The sequence below is a fragment of the Elaeis guineensis genome, chromosome 12 (genome assembly GCF_000442705.2).
Source record: "Elaeis guineensis isolate ETL-2024a chromosome 12, EG11, whole genome shotgun sequence".
Lineage (NCBI taxonomy): Eukaryota > Viridiplantae > Streptophyta > Magnoliopsida > Arecales > Arecaceae > Elaeis > Elaeis guineensis.
In genome coordinates this window covers 16946724-16973677 of record NC_026004.2, presented here as the reverse complement: position 1 = coordinate 16973677, position 26954 = coordinate 16946724, and the positions used below count along the sequence as shown (strand labels likewise).

At 32.4% G+C, this 26954-nt stretch overlaps 1 protein-coding gene across 2 annotated transcripts in view; it reads left to right on the top strand.

Moving 5' to 3' along the window:
• LOC105054953 (agamous-like MADS-box protein MADS3) overlaps window positions 1-26954 on the top strand; it is a 52922-nt gene that overhangs the window by 2502 nt on the left and 23466 nt on the right. For both annotated transcript variants that reach the window (XM_010936617.4, XM_010936616.4), the window contains exon 2: window positions 25343-25421. In XM_010936617.4, the coding sequence (XP_010934919.1) occupies window positions 25343-25421 (79 nt within the window). The remainder of the gene's footprint in view (window positions 1-25342; window positions 25422-26954) is intronic.

Genomic DNA, 26954 nt, shown 5'->3' with positions numbered 1-26954 from the left:
ATACGTGCTGCAACAGTAGATCATCAATTGACACTAGTTTGCTTCTAAAGAATGTATGCCTTTTTTTGTTATCCAATAAATAAATAAATAAATAAAGAATGTATGCTTTTAACATTGAAAAATCTAGGTTAAGCGAAAAAGCAAGGTAGATTTACATCTATTAAAGAAAAAATCAGCGGCATGTTTTGCTCACAATGCCCTTTATATTAAAAAAATATATTATTGAAGCCTTCCCAAGGGTCATACTGCTCCTTGTAGCAACCGGAGGTTCTTCATTGGAGTCTTCGATGTTGTACCTCCAAGAATCTGGGCTTGGGTAATTATAATAAGGGTGCTTCTGCCTCCCTTTCCATTAAAAAATACACACCAATACTAACTACAACTAGCAAAGAATATATATATATATATATATATATATATATATATATATATATATATATATATATTACTTTCAAAAAATAGCTTCCAGCTTAATTCGGATGCTTACAAAATAATGGTTTGTCTAAAAGATATCCGCAGACCCCATAGAGGGATACAATTTTAGGAAATGTTGGAAAAAACGTAATGCAAAAACAAAGAAGTTGCTCCTGGCAGAAGCTTAGGTTCCTAGAATGATTGTGCAATATGGTTTGATTGTTTCAGAATCTTATTGAGGGTGGCTCTATTGCTGTGCATCCCTTTGAGATACCATAGAGAAGGGAAGGTCAATGATCAACTTAAGACCATGGAAATAAGCTTGCTACATCTTCAGATATAAAATGCAAGTGCTTCCTTTATTACACATGAAAGAAAGATAATATAGAATATCATAATAACTTTAGTTATCTTCTAGAAAGATGTATGTTAAGGCACTGTCAGCGAACAGTCCAAGTCTCATAATGAGAAGCTTGGAAAGGCTTCACTGCAATAATTAGTTATATTTTTTATGAAAGATCATAACTTGGGGAACATAATCATATAACTTATAACCCAGATTGATGTTATTAAGAAAGCTGTGTTAAATTTGTAGCTTGGCTCTGAACTATAACATCAGTAGCAACTATCAGAAAGATATTTCTCATGGAGTGGGATAAATGCCTTCTCAATCTGCCATTTGAAGGGCGTTATGAAGGTCATAGTAGGACATCTTATCAAAATATTAAGATATGAGGAAATGGTTATCCAAGTGAATGTAATCCATTATCAAGTCTATACCAGAAATATAATTTCTGCACGTTTACTTTAGGAAGGCAGATCCATATGTATGTTATCAACCATCTTTTCTGGCCACTTTGATAAAATTAGTAGGACATCCTAATGTCAGTTATGGCATGAATCAATTCTTAAGCCAGTTTCACATGATATTCTATATTTTTTAGTCACTACAGTCAACAACTCTGGTGAAACCAATATAGCACAGAAAGCTCCAGCCTTGCCTTTGAGCTGAAGTCTTAAATAGGATTATGCAATACCGATTAAGATTGATAGTCATACAGTCAAATTTTTCATGCAGATATCTTCCTTTTAAATTAATTAACCTTTTTTTGTTGTGCTCATGAACAATTTTGTAGTAGAAAAAAAGAGAAGGCATATTTGTTCAATACATGGTAATTATCATATAAGATATAGAAGAAGAAATTTCACTACCAGAAATCAGTCTTTCAGCATGAGACAAAATCCCTTGGTGATAAGATCCACCGAGAGATTTTCAAGAGAAATCCATTCCTTGGAATATGTGATGTTGGTAAAAGTCTCCCTTAGAAATCCCTTGATAATTACCAAGGGATCAAAAAATTTCAGTGAGAAAATTTCTCTTGATGAAACTGAAGGCCATTTGTCAAGAACCGACCATTTTTCAAAGGATTCACTAACCAAAATATACTTAGAAATTCCTTGATAATTGTCAAGAGATTCATCGAGGAAATATCCCTCACTAAAAATTGACAAGTTAAATAATTTGTGAGGAAGTCACCCCTCACAAATCCCTCAGTAATAACCTTCAACAGTCTTTTGATGATGGTTTAAGGTTTATTAAAAAGTCCCTTGACGATCCTTTGGTAAAATTTCCATCTAGCATTCTATTTTCCTTGCAAATCCCTTAGCAAAGCTTCCACTTAGAAAACTACTTTTATAAATATAGTAACAGACCTGTATATATCCTAATTCTCAATATATCAGCCATAATCTAATATTTTATAGCACAAAACAACACAGCAACATATTTGAGCAAACACATTTCGATAAAACTTTCACAAAATATAAGTTGAGCATCCATCAGGATTTCAATCCATAAGCAAATGCAACACATCAAAACATTGAAGAATTCAACTTCAATTAGTATCCAGTATCAAATATAAGACTAGACCTAATAAATTTATAATCAAACATCAATCACGTGGAGGATTGATTGAAGGGATATCTAACTCGATTTCCTCTTGTGGAGGAGATAACTGCTCAGATGATATAAAATCATAACTAGAAATAGAAAATTACAATTTCTCTTTATGTTGAGGGTTCATTAAAATCGCTATAATATACTCCTACATCATCTCCATAGCCACTTGGGCAATAGAATAGGCGTTGGACGCACTCCATTCAGGCTGTCTGACTGAGAAGTAGAGCATGATGTAGGAGTCTCTGCGAGTACACTGTATGAATGTGCATGCAACCCAAATCCATATATCTTATTTTTAGAAATACCTCTTGCGGCTTCCACCCTCACCATAGCATCGAATGAAGATTGTGGATCAATCTTTGAGCCATACTTTTCTATAACAACAGCTTTATATGTATCCTACAACCATATATTAAAAAGGTTCCAGACTTTAAAAAAATTAAATATTTCATCTATTTCATGGACGATGCACAAAAATAAGACAAATTGAACAATAATAATTTATCTATTAATGTAATATCCAAATTTTACAAACCTGAATATCTAAAATCTATTAGATATTTCTCAAAAATTCGATAGAGTTTATCTTAAAACTATGACTTTCCAAAATAGCAAATACACAACCTGTTAATAAGTCGAACCAACAATTCAATTTAACACCCAACCATTCAATACTTATAAATATACTTATGGATATACATATGTTAATATATATCAATGTATAGATATACTTAGATATAAAATTGAGTACCTACGCTAATTTTCTTGAATTTGGCATCCACGAACTCCCCTGTCCCTTTTTTCTTATAGGTGCCATCAAAAAGCATTGCAATAGTAGGTTCCATACTATTCTCTTATGTCTACAATAAATTATTATATCATAAATATATGACTAAATATAAACATCAATAACAATAGAGAAATACTTAATGAGTACATGATATGTGGAGGAGCTAATGTAAACTTAGAACATACCTATAAGTAGTTTTGAATATCAAGAATCAGCTCTATCATCTCAAACCCCTATATCAATATGTCAGTATGCACCAGTTAACCCACGTTCAAAAATAATCATCTCGAAAGAGAAATAGCCAAACTCAAAGTTTTCAATTATGCTCATTTGATTGGAAAAAATGTAAAAGCATATTCCATAGACCGTGGTCATATCATTACAATTTGCACACGTCCAAATAAACAGGGCAGCTAGATCTAACATATATACCCGCAAGATGCACCAACTTGTGCAGATTAGAAATTCCTAGAAAAAAAAAAATTTAATGAACTTGAATAGGGGCAAAGTCATGGTCTATTCAAAACCAGTTCAGAAAAAATTTGGGCAAAATCAAAAATTATTTATTGACTAATAAACCCTTCATTCTAAGCATTGGAAAATAATATAACACGAGATTTACTGAATGTAATTTTTTACAGTATTATAGTTAAAAATCTTTTTAAAACAAAACTTACAGCAGAAGCATACTCCACAAGTATCTTGGCAAGACTATGATTATAAATGGCTGCAATCCTCATGCTTGATCCCATGTTCTGTCATCAAGAAAGTATGAAGGTCAAACAGGCCATATCGATTCAAAAAAATATAGCTAAAGAAATGAGACTACCCACATGCTAACTGCAAATACGATAATGTAAAAATGGATTTTACAACTATTATTGAGAAAGACATCCATTAATACAACAGTAAAAAGAAAAATAGAGCTTCATTGTTAATTAAGATTCACTAGTTCAGAATAATAAGGTTTCTTGTTATAGTTGCTTAAAATGAAAGCCCAATGCTATGTTATGCATAGAATAGCTGCAACAAGCCAAGATTATGCAATTTATGAAAACCAGTTTATAGTAAATTGAGAAATAGTTTTAGAAATTATTGAAAAACTTTCTTCAAACTAATCTAATAAGTAATTAAACATCAAAAGCGAATCCTAAAATTTTTGAGCATTTATAGTCACCTGCATGTAAGTATAATGATTTTTTTATGAAAATCATGAACTGGGGTTTTGAAGTGTTTCAGACAATATGATGTTAAACATAAGTAACACAATCTTAAAACAGCATTAAAAAAATGAAGGATGGATATTGTAGTGAATTTCTTTTCTTTGTTTCTCATCAACTTATAATAAAACCAAGATATCTATTTTCATTTTACATTTCTTCTATATTATTTTTGCATTCTTCACTTTCTTTTTTAGTCCATCATATCCAATCCAAATCAATACAAATACAAAAGGAGTACACATAACATATTGATATCCCTTCCTTTTTTTTAAAACATCTTATAATGAATAATAGACCAGAATCATTTAATTAGGATATAAAAACTAACAAGCAATTTAATTTGCCAATGCCAGACAAGATGATATTAAGCTATCAACATGGAGGGAGGCTAAAAACCATCATGAATGTATCTCCCAGGAGATACCTAAAACTTTTGGAACATTTTCACAATCAAAACCAAGCATCATAGTAAGTCGGTTCTCACGAATAATTACAAGAATCACTCCCAAAGGAGCATCTCACTACATGAGTCTTTCTTTTAGCTGAATTTTCTATTTTCAGATCTCCACCATTTCATTTGCATTCTCTTAGAATACTAGGGGGGAAATAAAAGAGTAGGAGTACCCTCACAGTAGCAAAACAAATTAACAATATGCTTTCAATGCTCATGATGTGTGTGGAAACCACTTCAAAGCAGCATAAAATGCAAAAATAACATATACTACCATCCTCAAAATCGAATCTTGATCAAGGAAAACATGTGAAAATGACCTCTCCCTTCCGAAACTAAAAGTAAGAAGATCAAAGCCACCACCTTTAGCCATCGCCAACATTTCATTACCTATAAAAATTCAATACCTATAAGAAATTAGAACATAGCTAAAAATTTGTATATATTGCAAGAACTACAGTTATAGAATCCACTAAATTTTTAGTAGTAGAATAGGACCAAAAATCTGGGTTAAATTAGTTGAAAGGTAGGGCAAATTTGATGGGGTTTCTTCAGAAGTACCTTCCAGAAGACAAAAACAGCTCCTTAGTCTCCTTAATTATTGAATTAATAGAAAGCAAGAAGGGGAGAGAGTAGGAGGCAAGAGAACGCCCAAGACTTAATGAGCCAACAAAGGAAGTAGAGGAGGGGCAGTGAGGGATCCGACCTTGGGGTCCACATGACATGTGGACAGACGAGGCACCGATGCCCTTGACCATAGTAAGCATGGCGAAGATGGAATGCCCATTGAAAATTTTGTAGCCACAGAAGAATCTTTTCGATCAAAAATCCTCAAACTCTACAAAATATCATGCTTCTACCAAGATTAAGCTCTCGAAACCTCAAGGAACCAACTCACACCGCCACAACTCCCACAAAATCCCATGTACTTGAGAAAAAAACTCAATCAGAACCTAAAAACCCCTTTAATCTCTCTCAAGTGCTCTCCTTTCCCACAAATCTCTGACAAAGACAATGAAATGAAAAGAAAAAGAAACAAAAAAGAAAAAAAAATGATCATTTATGTGGGGAAAGGTCTTATCCTAAATTTTTTTTTTGTCTTTCCTTCATTTTTGTTGACTTTTCCTATGTTTTCTCTCATTTTTCCTCCATGTTTTCCATCCTCAGGAGTCCCAACCAAGTGGAAGGCTTGGAGCGGCTGCATAGGGAAGCTTAGACGATGGCTGGGGTTTGGTGCTAGGATGAGGGGAGAAATTTCGTATTTCAGGATTTTTTTTTTTGATCGAGATGGTTCTTTTTTTGAGCGGATTGGCTAGGCGGCAAGCAAAATTTTAGATTTGAAATCTATGTCTAATCCATCTTGGCTACTGCTAAGATAAATTGACAATCAGATTGAGTCGGATTAGATATGGATTCAATCAAAAATTTATCAATCCTAACTCAATCTATTTAGATTAATAAAAATAAAAATTTTGACTTGAAACTAATTGGTTCATTAAACAGATAATCTAATCCGATCCATATAATCTATTTATTAAATAGATCAAATTAGGATACACATGTTAAACATGTTAAAAGATTTTAAACAGGTTTAATGGATTTAAACATGTTAAGCAGGTCGGCTTAAATATGATAGAAATAGATTAAGCATATTTCAAATAGATTTATGATCCAAAAGGATTATCATACTCAATATGGACCATTTTGGCCATTATAGATTAATGATATAGAAAGATCATTGAACTTAGTGAAGTTGTTGGCTTGAAAATTGGAGAAATAGTACAACTCAATCCATTGGATCGTTGATTCATCGATGTTATAAAGCATATTATTTCAAATCCGACAGATATTACAGGAGCTGAAGTGGCTGCTATCACTTACCAAGATCGATGGGGCTGCCAATTGACTCACCTCGAGAAGCACTTCAATGAGCTCGTTGTCGATGGTATCCCACCTTGCTCCTTATTTGGCCAATGCAAATTTCTCTCTCTCGATTTCTTGTTCCACATTCTTTTAAAGCTAGCCCAAACGGGTTTGGGCTAGGCCCAAGCCTGGATTTATAAATTGGCAATCTCATACTTCTTAATCAATTATTTCATATTCTAATATTGCAAGTAATGTTGGAGTTTATAAGTTTTAGGCTCAATGAGGTATCATACAAGCCATCGATCAAGATATAACTTCAGACTTTGCAGGTGCTATTCTCCCAAAGTGTGAGCATAGAAGGCTAACCATAGCATGACACCAAAAGTAGCAGAAAGCTTCAAGAACTCCCAGAGCCCAACAAATGCATCCATGGAGAATCTATGCCAAGAGTAATACATTTCTAATCTCTTGGAATAGATTGATTTCTTTTATGGGTAGAATATGCCAGCAGAAAGGTTCTCCCTTCCTCCTCCAAGGAGATAGAGAAGATCTTACGATGGAGACCGATGATGGTGATTATGAAGAGCCAAAGTGAGAGAGAGTGAACCAAAGGTGTCTCGAAGAGTGGCAATGGAGACCGCCCTTCGCCTTCGACAACACCGCCCTTCATCTTCGATGATGAACCCTAGGTCCCTAACCCTCCACTCGATGCGGCGACTGAACAAGAAAGCTTAGTCAATGGATAAGGATTTTGAGTTGGATTTATATGTAAGGATTTAAATGGTAATATTTTGTCAATCATGATATAAATAAAACTTGGCTAGGCTCTAGTGGCTAAGGTAGTAATGGACTATCCAAGGATTTGTAATTTAAATCTTCCCATCCACCTATTATAAATTATTTTTTTCAAACTTGTAATGCCAATTTTTGATGGATTATCTATCACAAAATCTATTTCTATTTGTTAAAATATTTTTGACCACTTTCTGTCAGAACAACTATTCCAATAATTTAAAAATTATTGAAGTTATGCCTTTTCAAACTTGTAATGCCAATTTTTGATAGATTATCTATCACAAAATCTATTTCTATTTATTAAAATATTTCTGACCACCTTTCCATCAGAACAACTATTCCAATAATTCAAAAATTATTGAAGTTATGCTTCTAATGAAAATTTCTGTCAAAAATATTACTGATAAATAATTTATCACTAAATTGATCATAAATATTTATAATATTTTTTCAAAATTCTTTTTTAAAAAAATATTTTTAATGGATTTTTTGATGAAATTATTTCTGACAAATAATCCATCAAAAATTTATCAAAGATTTTGAGACATGTTAATTTTATTTTGTTGTTCCTTTTTTGATGATGATCTATCAATGATCCATCAAAAATTTTTGATGGACCATGTTTATTAGAAAATTCTGTCAGTGAAGCCCATATTTCTAGTAGTGATTCTTATTCTTATTTGCTAATGCTGCATCAATATATCTCCTAATCTAAAAAGAATCAAATGGAGTGATGAAGGCAAATTTCATATAGAAGTTGAAATCTATTATTTATAAAATTTTAATTTTTATAAGTTTATTTCTACTAGTCATATCTATTTTAAAAAAATTAGCCATATTAAAATTGGGAAGATGAATCCGACCAAGCTTGAGTAAGGACATATCTTATCCTTATAAATATAATTATGTAACTCAATTTTAAATAAATAATGAAATTAAAGAGGATGTAAAAATTTTGCTTTTATCAATTTTTGTACCTTTTCCTCTCTTCCTAATCGGATCATTGGATTTCTTTAGCAAAGGGTTAAATGCCTCATTTAATCTATGTCTTATATGAATCCATATTATGATAGTGGATTAAATGCCTCAATTTTTTATGTCATCACTATTATATTGCCACTAATACTCTTAATTCTTATAGTATTGGTACTAGATTTCAATATCACTAAAAGATTTCTAAGAAAAAATCCCTCTCTAATATAATTTTTTTGTTTTCAAAAATATCTTATTAGCACCTAGGGATTCATCCCTTGATAAATCTCCGATGGACAAAACTTTCCTTACAAATCCCTCAGTAAAAATTAATGAAGTAATCACTCGCTGATCCCTTACAGATTATCGAGGGATTTTCAAGGAATTTATTGAGGGCAGTAAATTTCTCATAAATCACTTAATGATTACTCAGTGAAACTAAGTTTTGAATGCAACTTAACATCTCTTGAAAATCTCTTTCTAATCCCTTAGTAATTTTTTGAGGGATAGATCCCTTAGCGATATTCCTTAGTGAAAGGCTAATTTTTGGTAGAGTTCAAAAGAAGGCAAAAGATAAGAAAAAAAGAATGAGAGATTGAGATGTCGGAAATATGTCCATGAAATAATTACATGTCTGTGTCCAGCTAATATTAATATGGCCAGTCTGTTGTGGGTGCTTCACATTACACAAAAGGTCTAGTTCCTTAACGCTCTCAAGAACAATGAGGCATATACATTTCCTTGGTAGCTTCACAAAGCTGCATGATATAGAAAATTGAAGTCACAAAATTGCATGTGCCTATCTTTTGATGATTTGAAAGTAGTCGAAGATTTTAAAGGATAACCTTTACCTCAGCTGATTGGTACCTTCTTCTCCAACTAAGAGGTCTCAATTATCAACTTGAGTGGTGGTGAATAACCACCATGTTCTCAAAAAAGTAAAAAAGTCACCACATTATATATTTGATAGAAGTATCAAGCAAAAATTGAGAGGTAAGTGTAGTGGAAGGAAGTCTTGAGTTCATAAATGTTTCTATAAATAGAGGGGATTACAACCATGCATGGCATGCATTGCAATCAAGAAAAAGCCCAATGAACCTTATCTCTTGCATCTCCCTCATAAGTTCCTGTAAATATCCTTATAAATATACTTATAATAGAACATGTTAAACTTTCATCAAATGTACACTTCCATGCTAATAAAGTTTATCTATTTTGCATGTTGCCTCTTGTGTTTCTTTTGCAAACGAGATTAATGGTGGCATCAAAGATATTCCCCATCCCTATCACCTTTTACCCTAGGTCTCTCAGATTTTCTCTTTTTTTTTTTTGTGTCCACTTGTTTCTTAATCTCCCAACTAGTCCTAGATTTACATAAAATTGCTCTATGGACACAAAGACTAGCAACAATATCAATTATTTTCAAAATTTAACTCCTAGATTTGATTGGGAGAGCCATAATTTTTAGAACATTCAGATGAGGAAGAAATGAAGAATTATCAAATTAAGAAGTGCTAGCAACATGGACTCAAGCATTGCAAAGTAAAAGAAATAGAAAGAGAGAGGCACAACAACACTATTTCTCATGCAAGGGGCAATTAGAAGTGTTTTTTTCTAAATTACTAGATGTGACTAAATCAAAAGATGCAAGGAAAATTTTGCATAAGGGGTTTTAAGGCTTTTTTGATGAGGAAATTTCCAACGAGCTACAAATTTTAAGGAGTGCATTTGGTAATTTGGCAATGAAAGAGAGAGTCAATTTAGGATTTTTTTCCTCCATAGTCACTTTGTCAATCAAGGATGAAGATATAGAGATAATTTCCAATTTTAGAAAAGAAAATTCTACTTGCTATTTGATGCTGCAATTAAAGAGTTGACGATTTGTTTAGACTAGCATTGTTTGAGCAAATGGGGCTATTTAAAATTAATGAACAACACATATTCTAGTCCAAGATCAATATTGAGAAAACAATCAATAAAAATGGAAGGGACCCATCTCTAAGAAAGGAACAACAAAGAAGAGTAAGATGAGAGTAGGACATCTTGAAGCTTAGCATAAAAAAGGAAGAAGAGGACAATCCAACCAAAGAAGTGCTAATTTTAATTTTCAATACCTTATTTTGAAGAAAAAAACATACTAATCTACAAATTGTCATTATAAATGCATTGAATATAGATTTCTGTATTATCTTAGAAGAGATTGTTGGCATAAAGATGAAAAGAAAAAAATGATGCAAACTTTAGACAAAGAAGATGATGCCTATTAACAATTTTATTCCTAAATGAATATGAAACAAGAATCAAAAAACACTTGGCATTTGGACTATGGATGTTGCAACCTTGTATAGGAAATCGAAAACATTTTGTTTGGCTAAATGAAGTGTTTCTCTTCAAGTGAAGCTTGGAGAGATGGAAAGTTGTAGTAAGTTGCTCAAAAATGGGTCATAAGCATCCATAAAAGGTAGGATGAAAAAGATTTGTTTATGATGTTCTTTATCACCCTACATTATCTCAAATCTTTGTTTAAGTTTATAGGTACTAAAAAATGTATAATTGGTGAACTATGATGATAATGAATGCAAAATTTTTGACAAAAAAAAAAGAATCGAAAAGTTAAAAATCATACTGATTAAAAAAAAATCCTTCTTGATATGTCTTTAAATCAAATTCTTCCCTTCAAGAAGGAAGAAAAAAATTGATAAGTCATGCCAATTTCACTTAAGATATGACCACTTAAATACTAAAAATGTTAAAAAAGGATAATACACTTATTGAGTGATCAATAAAAAAAAAGCAAATATATGAGGGCTATATTAGAATGGTATGGACAACTTGATCTGCATAATTAGAATTTAATATATGTTGATACCAATCTCATTTTTTATTCAAAAAAAAAAATTTCTTCTCTTTATTAATGATTATATCAAAAATGTTGAGGGATTACTTAAGAAAATGATACAAACCTTTGCTATTGTCTTGCAATTCAAGGCATGTATATTGAAAGACAAAACAGACACTAAATGAAGATTCCAATAACTAGTTGAGGCATATTTGCCTCCGCATCATTTTTTGAATTATTGCAAAGAGAAGGATATCAAGAGATATCTGATGATTTGCCACAACCATTCTCAAAATAGTATAGTGAAATACAGAATGATACTATAGTAGAGATGGCTCAAACTATACTAACTTTCTAACAGATGTTCGACAATCTTTAAAGTTACAGTTTTCATCTTGAAGCAATCTCCTACAAAGATGGTACAATTCAACTTCATTTAAAAAATGATACAAAAATAAATCTTAAATAAATCTTTCAATGCATAGTTTATGTGCTATTCTATCACAAAATAGAGAGAAATTGATGAAAAAATAGAAAACACATCTTTATTAAATAGCTAATGAATCGGAAGATTATTGTCTTCTTAAACCAGAAGTAAATGAACTTTTGATTTCCAAAAAAGGTTATTATTGATGAATTGGTAATATAGAATTCGAAAGATAGTTTTTCAAATATGTCAAAAGTATATGATATCATTAAGCCATCCAAGAACACTGGGATTCTTCTTTAGTGAAATCTAAAAATCTTAGCTTGCATTGTTTACATATGAATATAGAAACTTCAAGAATCAATTAAGAAACGATATATGGCTAAAGGCACTAAATGAACAAATGATAACAATTGATAAGAATCAACTTGGAGCTCAAGGAGTTGCCAAAAGGAAAGGATGTGATCAAGATTTACAAAATTGAGTACACAGATAGCTCCATCAAAATGCACAAAGGCTTGCTTACTTGCAAAAGGCTTCTTAGCAATAGGATAAACTTCAATATAACATTTGAACTAGTTGTTGTCATGTAGATAAAAGATAGTAGTCTTGTTCTAGATACTAAATTGGAATTGCAAACCTTCAAATTAGATGTAAAAGTAGCATTCCTAATCGATGAAGTAGAAGAGAGAGTTTATGTTGAACAACCAAAAGTTCATGTCATAAACCAAAAAGAGGACAAAATATCAATGCGATAAGGCATTATTTGGCTTGAAGCAAGCTCCTCATGAATAGATTGGTGAGATTCTTAAATATTTCTACCAAAATTGTATAAAAGAAGCTTAAGCAAGTAATTATTGCATCCAATCATTTTCTCAAATGTTGATGATCTTCTCTTTAGTAATACTAATTTAGTTATGGCACAGAAATTCATGAAGATTATGATATAAGAACATTATATAATTGATCTTGGTCGCATGAGACACTTCTTATATATATATAGCTACGAAACTTTGTTATTAATGATATAGCTTCTGAAAGTGTTCTTTTAGCCATCTAACCTCATACACACTGAGCACTGATGTACCATACTCCACCTATAGGAGGCCATAATATCTTGCTGTTTGTGGTTCCAAATGAAAGCTATGGGTCCAATATCAAAAACATAGGCAATGATGGATGGAGAAAGATTGTAAGCATAGTGGAAAGATGCAATCCTAAAATCACAAATGATTTGAGCATATAAGAAAAGCTTATCATTTCAAAGATAACCATTTTTTGAAGAAAAATGACAACCACACTTGTAATGTCACGTCATATGGAAGGAAAGTTAACAATATGTGATATTGAAAGCAATCACAACATCACATGACTAGAGATGATAGAAAATATTGATATATCAATTAAATTAGATGTTAAAATAGAGAATGATGCATTACTAGAGACAAAAGGTAAAAGAATGATAAATCAAGAAAAAAATGATGTATCAATTATGTTCCTCTGATTTTCAAACTCAAGTAAAACTACTCTAACAGAGATTACAGGGCCTTGTGTAAGCTTTAAAGTTATCAGCAAAAGGCTAAGCAAGTCATACAAAAGAAATAAAACTTAAGACTATAATTTGAAAGTAATTGTTAGTTTGAAAACTAAAGATAGAGATTTTGGTGACAAACTAAATTAGAGAAAAGGGATCGCTAGTAACTTCTTGTTTTGCTAGCAAGAGGGTCTCATTATCACCAAGGGCTCTTCCAATTAATACCTTCAAGATTCACCATGATTAATGACTTCATCAACTACCACAATGCCATTCCTCAGAATCTATCAAGATCATATAGAATCTTCCATGCATAAAGAGAACAAAACTGCACCTACTAAAAGTGAAGCTTTATTATTTTTTCAATGATCAAAATTGAGTACATGATGAATATGTATAGGGATGATTTCTTAAGACTCATATATGTCTTGGAAGTGGTTTGACCTTCAAATTCGATTTATAATAATTATGATACTGCTATCTTTGTGACTAACATGCATTAGACTGCATCTTAACTTATTATTGACTCATTTGCAAAGCTTATGCTTATTGGACACTTGAGTCAAGCATCATCTTATGCTTTTCCCTTATTAAACCTTTGAGAGGTTTAGAGACTGCATGGATGACTTGTCGCAATAAAGAGTGCACTAGCCTTTGAACTTATTCTAATGTAATTTTCTATGCATCTATGATATTCTTTCTAATTTTTCATAATGTCTAGTCGTGTTAACTGATCCCTTAACACCTTTAATCATAATACTTATTGTGTAAGAGGGTCCAAGATCAAATAACTATAAAACTAAGCATTTTATCTTGCATCAACTTAATTGAGGGGTCTCATGATGATATAAAATAGATATTCTATTAGTATATACTTTTATGTCTTTCTCAAACTATATATGACCAAAATAGTTAGAGTCAATAAAACACCAGCCACAATGGGATACACACAAAAATAAAAAGAGATTTTAAAGAGAGAGAGAATACAAGAATACTATGATCAATGATAAAATAAGACTGCCAAACATATTTCCTCCAAAGATGAGTAGAACAAATCCTATTGATACTTAGAGCGGATGGAAGCCCTCAAAAAGCTTAAAGTCATGGGTTCTATACTCAATAAAAAAAAAGGCATAAGCTAATAGAGAAGATAGAGATGCATCTTCATGTGCTATAGCACATAGACTAAAAAATATATAATCTAAATCACTATGTCAATTAATTGTTGACTATGATCTGCATGTGGTACCTATAAATCAACCTAGTATTTTCCTTTTTGTAATTCTTTAGTAGCTCCAATTCTTAGTAGGCCAATTGCACGAACAATATGGTAGTAGGAATAAGGACTATAACCCTATGTTTATGCTCTAATTGATATGGCTTAGAGTGTGAATGTTTTGCAGTAATTTCAAATGGTATAATCAAGTAGGTACATATGTATGTATCTATTTACTTCAATATGCTATGATACTTTAGTTTCTAACCTAAAAAAGGTAAGCATATTTTGGTAAACTCATGCATACTCATGAGAGCAACTTGGTTGGGAAGGAAGACGAAATGATAAAATGCAAATACAAAAGTGAACTTAAAATTGCATGCATCCTATGTGTCGTCTCAATGATGAATGATATTGATCAAATGTAACATAAGCAAATATTGCATGACATGGTTGTGCTAAAGCTAATAGAGCTTTTACATTTCATGAAGTTTGAGAGAAAGGAGATGAAAATGATAAAGCATACCATGTGTTCTCTCCTTGATAAATGACATTAGTGGTGCACAGAAAGAGAGAGAGATAGAGAGTGCTCAAATTTTCTTCCATCCATATGGAAAGCTAAAATTTAGTTGACGATATCCATAAAAGAAAAAATTTTGTTACTCTTTCTCTTTAATTACAAAACTAATAGAACAGTTTCATGTAGTCATCTCATAGCTATCAAGGGTGCTGCTTAATTTGCTAGGATCATGGAATACTCAGTAATAGGATAGGCTAAAGAACTAGAAGACCTATGGGATATGGAAGAAAAAAATTATATGAGTGTATTCTATCTTATTACCAATCTTTTCATATTGACAAGTAGAGAGAGGACAAAAAGAAAAATAAAAGATGAGATAGAAAAGGATCATGTAAACCTAGACTGGAAGTACTACTACTAGGTTATAGAAAGTAATAGTAGTTTTTTACTGACCTTTGTAAATTGATAATTCAGAATTTATGTTCATGCATGATGATCTATATGCAGCATTTTTTTTTTAGTAGAAGTATATAGCAAGGCTTTAACAATCTCAAATTAACCAAATGACTTGATGCCACAAACTTGTCATTTATTGTTAGAAGTTCTTTAGAGCCCTATAGATGGAGCTGTGCTGAATTCCAAAAATGATGCAACTTGAATTGCTTGTAGCTCTATTTATAAAGATCTATCTTCTATTTGCATAGAGATGATAGGAAGTAGTAGAGGGAGGAAGAAGTGTAGGATGAGAAGGTGAAATGGAAGAGGGAAGGAGAGATGTAGAGGGAAGGATGGGGTGAGGAAGGAGAGGTTAAAGAGAACCATAGTATGGCAGACACTTGACATCTAGCATTAGTGTGGAGGGTGTATGGGTGTTGGGGGAGGTAGAAGAGATTTTGGGAAATAAAGAAATTGATAGATTTAAGTTTTCCATTTAAGCTCATCCTTATTGGATCAAACAATCGTTGTCATTCTGTTGTGGGACTGTGCTAGAACTTTAAGGATAGTGGGAGAAAGGATTAACATTGCATGACATTTTGAAATATAATATAAGCAAATATTACATTTTAGATAGAAGCAAATTGTCATGTCATACAATATTTACTTATATTATATCTTAAATTCTAAAAAATGGATACTTTGAGATTAATCTCATGGTCTAATTAGAATTTTTGTTGCTGTTCTCGTCGATAGCTACCTTTAATGATCATAAAATAACAAACAAAACAATCGAAGGTTTTGCAAAAATAGTCTTGCGTATGTGAAACTTACATAGATTCTTGCCAGTCCGATATAGAAAGCTTACTTCTCATAGTAACTTCTTTATCAGTTTTTACTATGGCTTCATTAGTATTAGAGGTTTAGTTTGTTTGTCTCATAAAGTCATCTGAAATTCACTAATATTGGAGAAAGTGAAAGATTTTCTTTGGTTAGCTCTATAGAACAAACTACATACATGTAAAATTCTTGCAAAGAAAGGATGGCAAGTGAGTTTTGGATGTGTACTTTATGGTGCATGGGTGGAGTCCATTAATCACATTCTTATTAGATGCCCTTACATGAGAAACATATGGTCTGATATTAAAAAGCAGCTTGGGATTAGATGTTGGCCTAATAATTTGCACAATCTATGGATAAATTGGAGGAAGTCAGGATTTTAACTTGCTGCTGGACACCAAACAGATCAGCTTATGATAGCCATATACTGAGAGGTATGGCAAGAAAGAAATGCTAGGATCTTTTCGAAAAGGAAGTGCCCCACCTCAATTATTTTGCAAATAATTTTTTAATGCTTTCAATTTTAGGAACATATTCACGTCGAAAAAAATTATTGATAATCATTCAAGTTTTTGGGACATGCTAGTGCCTTTGGCATGATGCTTATCCTATGTATCACATTGCTCAATTTACAAATCCTCTTGAAGCTGAAGGAATGCTACATTTTGAATATATCTATTGTATGAAGTCTCACGTTATTTATTTTTTTGATAAAAATTCTCTTCTTTCATTAATCTTAGCTGTTTTTGAATATCATTATTTAGAGATCCCCTTTTACCATTTTATAAAGATCCTACTTGGATCAGTGCTTAGTTGTTTCAGTCCTTTAAGTATAAGGATTAAACTATAGTTGTTTGTTTTTTACTTTGCTTTCCTTGTTGTACTTAATTAGCAACTTAAATTCTCAATTTCACTTGTAAATGTCTCTAGGTAAATATTCTACTCAATAAAATTATTCGATGCTTCCTTTTCTTCAAAAAATGATCATAAAAGAACAAAAATAAAAAAAAAATCATGGGGTTCTTTTATATTGCTAGCTTGTCCTTACAAGTATGGCGATATTTTTAGTAGTTGGCTAGATAGATAAATTTGTTGACTAATATTTTGATGCTCGGTATCCCGCTTCTCTTCTCCTTTACCAATCGATTTGGGAAAGGAGAATATAAGATGGGTATGGAAGGCTATGGGGAGATCTAGAGGCATGGATGAGGGAGATCTAGTCAAATAGAGAGAGATTGGGGAAGGTCCGATAGAGCATGGCTAGGAAAATCTAATAGGAGGTAAAGTTAACATGGGCATTAGAGAGGAGGGAGATGATTACATAAGGTATGGTGCTAAGGCTTTTATTGAGATGGATAGAAGAAAAATTATTTTTTTAAATTAAGATATTTCAGTTGTTGCAACTTGTTTTCTGATCATTTTGAACATCAAGTTGATTTACCATAAGATAACCCTAAGTTGCAGCCTAATAAAACTAAGGTTTGATATTTCTAAATGATAATATTTGAAATTTTTAAACTAATACTCTTGTTTATTTGGGACTAGCAGATAATATTTAAGTTTAATTATAGTTAGTAATATTATGTCCATGATTATGTTATTTGTGTTATACATAAACCAAATTAATATTAAATTAGGAAGATGTATGAAAAGGTGTACACTATTTGCAAATATTATATTAGTAGTTGATTTATCAAAGAAAGAATAGATATAGTATTGATTGATGAGGGAAATTTGATTTTGTGTAACAATTTTTTTTTAAAAAAAATGAGAGCTTGGAAATAAGCAAAATAAGAGCAACATATGAAATGTAATTTTAATGAATTACAAGAAAAAAAATCTAATCAGAATTGATGAGAAAAAGATACTTGAAATTGGATCAATTTCATTATTTAATAAAAATATATATTATATAATAATGAAAGAATGATCAAGACATATGCAATAGCCTTCAAGTCAAGGATGAACATCCATTATAGGGTCAAAGAGGTTGCTTTGTCCCTATATGTATGTAAGCATACATAAATATTTATATGCATTTTAGAGCTTTTAGGGCTTAGGGGATTATCTGCTTTGCTTTGTCCTTTTAGTAGTAGTAATATTAATTAAAGAATTGATATCCGTATTTCTTTTCACTTCTGTACTCTTTCACATTTAGTTCGACTTCTTTCGATCATCTTGGTATAAGTCCCAAGTCCAGAGGTACCAAAAGCAGAGAAAGCAGTTAGTCCAGAAGAGGAATTAATAAATCTAATTAGTTTAGAGCAGACAGAAGTGAAATCATTGGTTTGCTTGCTCCAGACGAGATTGGTCCAGGTAGAGATGCCGAGGGGCCCTATTGATGTTGGCTATAAGCAGGATCACTTGAATTACTATCCTTTTGTATTCTCTCTTTACTTTGCTCTCCTAGATCTAAATTCTTGTCACGACATCACATGTCTAGCCAACCAACTTATCTATTGGTAGACCTTGTTAATTAGCATTATTGCATTTCATGTACACCACCGCCACTATCATTTGCATTCATAGTTCATTGTACTATCATTAACTTAAAGGTTCTCATCCCCATTTGCATATTAATGCCAGTTTGTGCCCTAATATGCCTTGCCTACTTATCATGGATATTGTACTTTTTAGCTAATAAATTTGTCTTTACATCCTCAAGAATCTCCTTATCTCATTTTTAAAGCCTCCTTGATTGCACATGCAAACAATATTACCACCACTATATTTTTTTTAAAGAGATTTATTGTTTCTTCAAATGGTTACTCTATCAAAACCTTACTTTAAGTAGGGATGATAGCGGTAAACAAAATAATTGCTTATTATATATTGTGAAAAAATCATGTATGGTTAGTTAGCTATTTTAAAAAATTCTTTTGGTAATAGATTGTATCCTTAGAATTAATTCTATATAGCTAAGGTTCATATTCTGTTAGGGTGTCTCATAAATCATGGGATCTGATTTAATAATCCTATTTTGTTAGGATGTCCCATAAATCATGGGATCTGATTTAGTAATTTATATTTTTGGATGCTATGGTTGTTGTATATATTCTGCTATAATATTCCAATTGAAATACAATTTTTCTTTTCAAATTTCGACATGGTATCAGAGCTTTAGGCTCTTTTCTAAGATTCTTTGTTTTTTGGCCTTAATTATCAAGTATCTTGTGAAGCTTTGTGGCCTTCATTGCCAATCAATCGCTTCTGTTTTCTTTCTACCGCAGTCATCACCATCATTTCTATTTTCGATCGACATCATCATTGACTCACTATCGTTCAAGATGTCAGAAATCGGAGAGACTACTATTACAGCCCAATCCGAAGAGGTAATCTGACTTCAACAACCAGGAGAATTGCAAAGTATTCAAGCCTCCTACAGGTTAGATGGAAAGAACTACCTTAAGTGGTCTCAACTCATTCGTACAGTGTTGAAAGGAAAGAAAAAAATTAGTTATCTCACGGGTACAGGTTCTAAATCAGGAGATCCTAAGTTTGAAGCATGGGATGAAGAAGACTCTATGATCATGGCATGGTTGTGAAATTTCATGATTCCAGAAATAAGTAACACATGCATGTTTTTGGCTACTGCCAAGGACATATGAGATGCGATTCAGCAGACCTATTCCAAAGCTAGAGATACGACTCAAGTGTATAAGGTCAAGGTGAAAACTATGGCTGCAAAATAAAGGAATAAAATGGTCACTAAATATGCGAATCAACTGAAATCTTTGTGGCAGAAATTGGATCACTACCGGGTGATAAAAACAAAATGCCCCGATGATGCAGCAGTTCTAAAGGACTTCATTGAACAAGATAGAGTCTATGATTTTCTGGTTGGACTTAATCCAGAATTTGATCAAGTAAGGACATAGATTCTTGGGAAGCCAGAGGTTCCATGCTTTAACGAAGTAGTAGCTCTAATCCGAAGTGAAAAAAGTAAATAGTTCCACTATGGTGGCTAGTGGTAACAACAAATCAGCCACAAACATGGAGAGAGGAACAACATTTGAAGAAAAAAAAGGTGGCCAGCTAAAAACACAAAACCGTGATGGGTTATGATGCACTTACTACAAGAAATCTCGCCACACCCGTGAAAAATGCTGAAAACTTCATGGAAAGCCTCCAAGCCGAGAATGGAGCCAGAAAGGAGGTCAACTGCAGAACAATGGACAAGTCCACATTGCTGCAGGACCATAAGGTGGATCGGCACCATAGGAGTTGAGTAGTCTCAACCAAGAAGAGATCGAGAGGGTGAGATCATTGATCAACAGTCTTGGAAAACCTGAAGGATCTTTAGGTACTTGTTCTTTAGCATATTCAGGTGAACTTCCATCTTTCATTGGATTAAATATCTCAGGTACAACCTTCACCAACTCCTGGATCATGGACTCAAGAGCAACCAATCATATGACCCATTCATCTAATATTTTTTCAGCCTATACTCCATGTCCAAGCGGTAGGAAAATAGCCACAGCCGATGGATCTTTGACCACTGTAGCAGATTTTGGGAATGTCAAAATAAGCTCATCAGTAACTTTGAAAAATATCCTTCACGTTTATAAATTGTCCACAAACTTAGTCTCTATACAAAAACTCACTCTAGATTTATGTTGTAATGTGATGTTTCATAGTAGTTATTGTATATTTTAGGACAAGGACTCAAGGAAGATGATTGGACGTGCTATAGAAAGGAATGGCCTCTACTATCTTGAAGCACTAGGCCAGTTGAACATGACCAAGGGCAAATTACCCTCTTCCTTCATATCAGAGTTTGCCTTATCTAATAAAGAAAAAATTTTACTTCACCATTGCCGACCTGAACATCCATCGTTTAGGGTTATTAAAATTCTGTTTCCTTCTTTGTGTAAGGATTTAGATGTTAAAAAATTTTAGTATGAGGTGTGTGAACTTGCTAAACACAAGCGTGTCCCTTTTTTAATTAGTTATAAAAGAAGCTCTGTTCCTTTCTATCTTATTCACAGTGATATCTGGGGTCCATCTACTATTTCTAATGCTTCTGGAGCAAGATAGTTTATTTCGTTCATTGATGATTGCACTCATATTATCTAGATTTTTCTGCTTAAACATAAGTCTGATGTTAGTACTATGTTCTCGAATTTTTGTTCCATGATCAAAAATCAATTCGGGATCCATATCAAACAATTTAGGTCAGATAATGCTAGGGACTATTTTAATCAAATTCTTACCCTATATTTTTAAAAAGAAAAAATAGTACATGAGTCATCTTGTGTCAATACCCCATAGCAAAATAGGATAGCAGAGAGAAAAAATGGTGATCTCCTTGAAAAAATCAGAGCCTTGTTGTTTCAAAAAAATGTGTTTAAGATTTTTTGGGGGGAAGCAATTCTTACAGTCACTCATCTGATAAACCATTTGCCTTCAAGAGTTTTGGGTTTTAAGAGTCCTATGAACATACTTTCAATATTTTATCCAGACCTAAACACTACCAACAACCTTGTCCCTAGGATTTTTGGGTATGTGTCATTTGTCCATATTCACAGTCAAAATAGAAGGAAATTAGATCCAAGGGCTCTAAAATGTATCTTTGTAGGCTATTCTTCGACTCAAAAAGGGTATAAGTGTTACCACCTTCCGTCAAAAAAATTCTATGTTTCGGTGGATATTACATTCAATGAACAAGAGTCTTATTTCACTAATCTTTATCTTCAGGGGGAGAATTTAACTAGGAAAGATAAGAAAGATTTTTTGCTTGATTTATCATCAATTCTTATGTCTAAAATCTCGGATCATGTACCTCTACCTCCTTATTCATCCTGTTCCAACCATGTGCCTAGGAGTCCTTCTGAACCTGTGCCTGAACCCATGCCTGACCCACACAGAGACTTGGACCCGTGCTTCAAACACCAAATGAACCATAAGAAAAAATTGATTCTGCTCCTGAAAATGTGAGATTTGGCAAGGTGTTCATAAGAAGAAAGATGACTGCTCCTGAACCTGTGCAGGTCCAAGAATTCAACTCGAATTCTTCGAATGAGGTAATAATTTCTAACCATCTATTGCAAGATGAAACTGAGTCTCATATTGATAATGATGATTAGGACCTTCCAATTGCTATTAGAAAAGGAACTAGGAGATGCACAAAGCAATCATTATACCCTCTTGTATATTTTTTGTCATTTAAGAATTTTTCACTATCTCATAGGGCCTTTCTTGTAAGCCTAAATACCATCACCATTCCTACCACCTTATTTGAGGCTTTGTCCAATCAAAAATGGAAACAAGCTATGAATGTGGGATGGAGGTGTTAGAAAAGAACAAGACTTGAGAGTTGATGAAGTTACCGGTAGGAAAGAAACTGATAGGCTGTAAGTGGGTGTATATGGTGAAGTATAGGGCAGACGGATCGATTGAAAGATACAAGACACAATTAGTAGCCAAAGGGTATACTAAAACCTATGGAATTGATTATTTAGAGACCTTTGCTCCTGTTGCAATGATGAACACAGTCAGAGTATTGTTATCACTAACAGCTAATTATGATCCAGAGTTGTAGCAATTTGATATCAAGAATGCTTTTCTACATAGAGAACTAGAGGAAGAAATTTATATGGAGGTTCCACCAGGATATGGGAAGAATTTGACTGCTCATACTGTGTGTAAATTGAAAAAAGCATTGTATAGCCTTAAGCAATCACCACGGGCATGGTTTGGGAGATTTACAAGAGTTATGTTGGCTATGGGATACAAACAAAGTCAAGGGGATCACACATTGTTCATTAAACACTCTCCTTCATGGGGAGTTACAGCCCTACTTGTGCATGTAGATGATGTAATAGTGACAGGAGATGATGTTAAGGAGAAACAGGTCTTGAGTCAATATTTGGCTAAGGAGTTTGAGATTAAATCGTTAGGAAGACTGAAGTATTTTTTGGGGATTGAGGTCGCTCATTCTAGACAGAAAATTTTAATCTCTCAATAGAAGTATGTCATAGATCTTCTCAAGAAAACTGGCAAGACAGCATGCAAACCAGCAAGTACTCCCATGGATCCTAATCTTAAACTTGAAAAAGCAGAGGAAGATGTCGCAGTAGACAGAGAAATGTATCAATGCCTAGTAGGAAGACTTATTTATTTGTCTCACACACGGCTAGATATAGCATACGCAGTAAGTGTGATTAGTCGTTTATGCATAACCCAAAAGAAGTTCATCTACAAGTAGCTCATAGAGTACTACAGTATCTCAAGGGAACATCAGGAAAAGGTATCTTGTTCAGAAGAAATGGAGGATTGATACTTAAGGCATACACTGATGCCGATTATGCTGGATCAATTATTGATAAAAGAATAACCTCAGGATATTGCACCTTCCTCGGTGGGAATCTTGTGACGTGGAGAAGTAAAAAATAAAGTGTGGTAGCTCGGTCAAGTACAGAGGTTGAATTTCGGGCAATGGCTTAAGGTGTGTGTGAACTACTTTGGTTGAAGATCATCCTTGAAGACCTGAAGATTAAGTGGAATGGTCCTATGAGACTCTATTGTGACAACAAATCTGCAATCAGCATAACTCACAACCCAGTACAACATGATTGGACGTAGTACATTGAAGTCGACAAACACTTTATCAAAGAAAAATTGGAGGTGGGTTGATTTGTACATCTTATATGTCTACACATAGTCAACTTGCTAATGTTCTTACCAAAGGGTTGAGTAGCTCAATTTTTCAGACTATTGTATCCAAGCTGGAGATGGAGACTACCTATTCACCAGCTGGAGGGGGGGTGTGAAAAAATCGTGTATGGTTAGTTAGCTATTTTAGAAAATTCTTTTGGTAACAGATTGTATCCTTAGAAGTAATCCTATATAGCTAAGGTTCCTTTCTATTAGGATGTCCCGTAAATCATAGAATCTGATTTAATAATCTTATTTTGTTAGGGTATCCCATAAAACATGGGATCTGATTTAGTAATTTATGTTTATGGATACTATGGTTATTGTATATATTCTGCTGTAATATTCAGATTGAAATATAATTCCTCTTTTCAAATTTTGACATATATATATATCCTAAAATTTTCATATTTAACATGCTAGCCATGGTGAATTTCTTAATTTATTTTTTTCTGTCTATAACCATTTCTATATTTACATTATACAAAATCTAAATATGTGCCCTTTCAATGGTAGCTTAGGTTCCTTTGCTTTGTAGCTTTTATAACTCTCTCTCACTGTGGAAGAAAAGGAATATGCTATGAAGGGATGTAATTTGATTTAAAAAGTTTGCTTTCCTATTGCTATATAATTTTTTAGGTTATCTCATTAAGTTGCATCTTATACTATGTTCATTTACCTTGAGTGCTAGGTTTTCATACAACATGTATAAGCAAGGTCTTTGTTAAGTGATAAACTTGAATTATTTTCTTAGATATGATTTCATCATCATCGTCTAAGATCATATGTGATTCTAATTTTAGGCAAGTGTTATGACACCTCTTCTCACTTCTTTAGCAATTGTTATTTAGATAGGAAAAAGAAAACATCATTATTTATAATATTATCTACTTACATATGAAACTCTTTAAAGATACCCTTTACCAATTAAAATGTTTGAATATTTGTTCAAATTAGTGATTGTTACATGACCATATCATCTTATATATGAAATCAAAAGAAAGAGTAAAATATCATAATTTATTACATCTTGCAATTCTATCATAGTGCAAATTACTCTAATTCTCTAAGACTTCATCTTAGGTGCTTGCCCCTTTGTTTGTTCAAGAGTAGTGCCACCTAGCTATTTGATGCTTTATATATACCTTCTTCTTAAATTAACATGAACCCCAATTAGTTAAGTTCTTGTTTAGTGGAGAGAATAGTGAAAATGCATTTTCCTAGTGAGAGATCATGGCCACCACTACTTCTACTCCATGTCATAGCCACTATTCTTTTCATCATATATTGCATGTGCCTTATGCTAATAACTTAGAACAAACATGGAGGTTACATTTTGTTGATTTTAACATTCAACATTAGTATCATTTCATCTATTGAAACATATTAACTTTCTTTTATTAGGATAAGCAAAACTATCGAGCGATATCAAAGTTGCCATTATGCTTCTCAAGATGATACTATAGATGAACATGGGACACAGGTTTGCCTTTTTTCTTTTTTTGAACATAATATTTAGTCATGTAGTTATTTCTAAATGTCCTACATCTTTTCATTTATATATCAAAAGTATTTATGTCTAAAACTTTTTATGTACAAGAAATTACAATTGTCAATATTAATTTTAGAACAAACTCAAGTATAAAAAATAAAAAAATCTGTATTGACAAACATGATGTCAATCTGTTAATATTTACTTAAATTTAAGTCAGAATGCATAAGAGAAGAATTATCAAAATAGTCTTGTGCAGACTTTAAGGTTTATAACATTTGTAAACTATCATAAAATTTACTTTAACTATCAAAATTTGATAAATAAAAATTAGATAGGGTGTGTATTTATGCATGTGCAACTTGCAGAATTGTTCCTGTTCTTAAGGTTGAGCTAGAAGGATTTTGTCTTTATGTATAAACAAAAGAAAATAGGAAACTAATGATTTAATAAAAGCAAAGACCCAGTATCCATTGTCTATAAATCAATGCAAACTCTTCACCAAGAAAAATACCAATACTATCCCATTTCTAGTAATGTTGATGTTAGGATTGAGACAAATGAATATTTAAAGGATAAAAAGGAGTTTTGCAATTTCTCTCTTGTTTTTTTCTTTCTTCTAAGAATAAGGATAAGTCCATCCAAAATAAGGATGATGGTGAGATTCAAATCTAGATTTAGTATTGCATACATAATGAACACATTGAGCTGGCATCTTTAAATGTACACCATTTCTCCTACAAGATTCATTATAATAAATTGTCTAAATTGGATATGAATACTTCTTATCATTTGTTACATCCAAACCTACTACTTAGGTTGGCACATGACATGGCTACATATTTTATAGGATATAATTATAGAAAATATTCAACACCATCTTATAAATAAAATCTTAACAATACAATCATTATCCAAGAATATGATAAAATTGTTCTAATATTATTAGATAACAAAAATAGTCCAACTATAATTTCTGACATCGATATTAGAGGCATTCAAATTCCTTGCCATCTCTTAATAATCAACCTTAAACCTCTTTCTAATACTAAACATCATGCAGCCATGAAAAGAAGGACAAAAAGTGGCATGAGCTGACTGCTTATCAAGAATTCACCCCTACACACACCCCAACATAAATAAATAAGTAAATGATAGTTAACAACAAAATTTATTTAATAAATAAATCTATTGAAATAATATTAAAATAATTTTATCATGAAATGCACATGTTAATTAAGTAGAGTTTGAATTTCATTTCTACTATATAACATGCTAGAATATCTCAACACATCACTTATAATCAAATGATAATTCCTTCCAACAATGGTTCAATATGAATAACTTATAAACATTTTATAACCTTTGTTATGGCCTAAATTAGGCAAACATCGTAGGAGTTTCATAAGAAATTTAGGCTATTTTGTCTTTCAACTAGCCATGGTCATGTTTTCCACCCATAAAAGAGTAATCGATAGCATCATATTTCTTTCCAATAATATGACAATCGATGATATCATGATT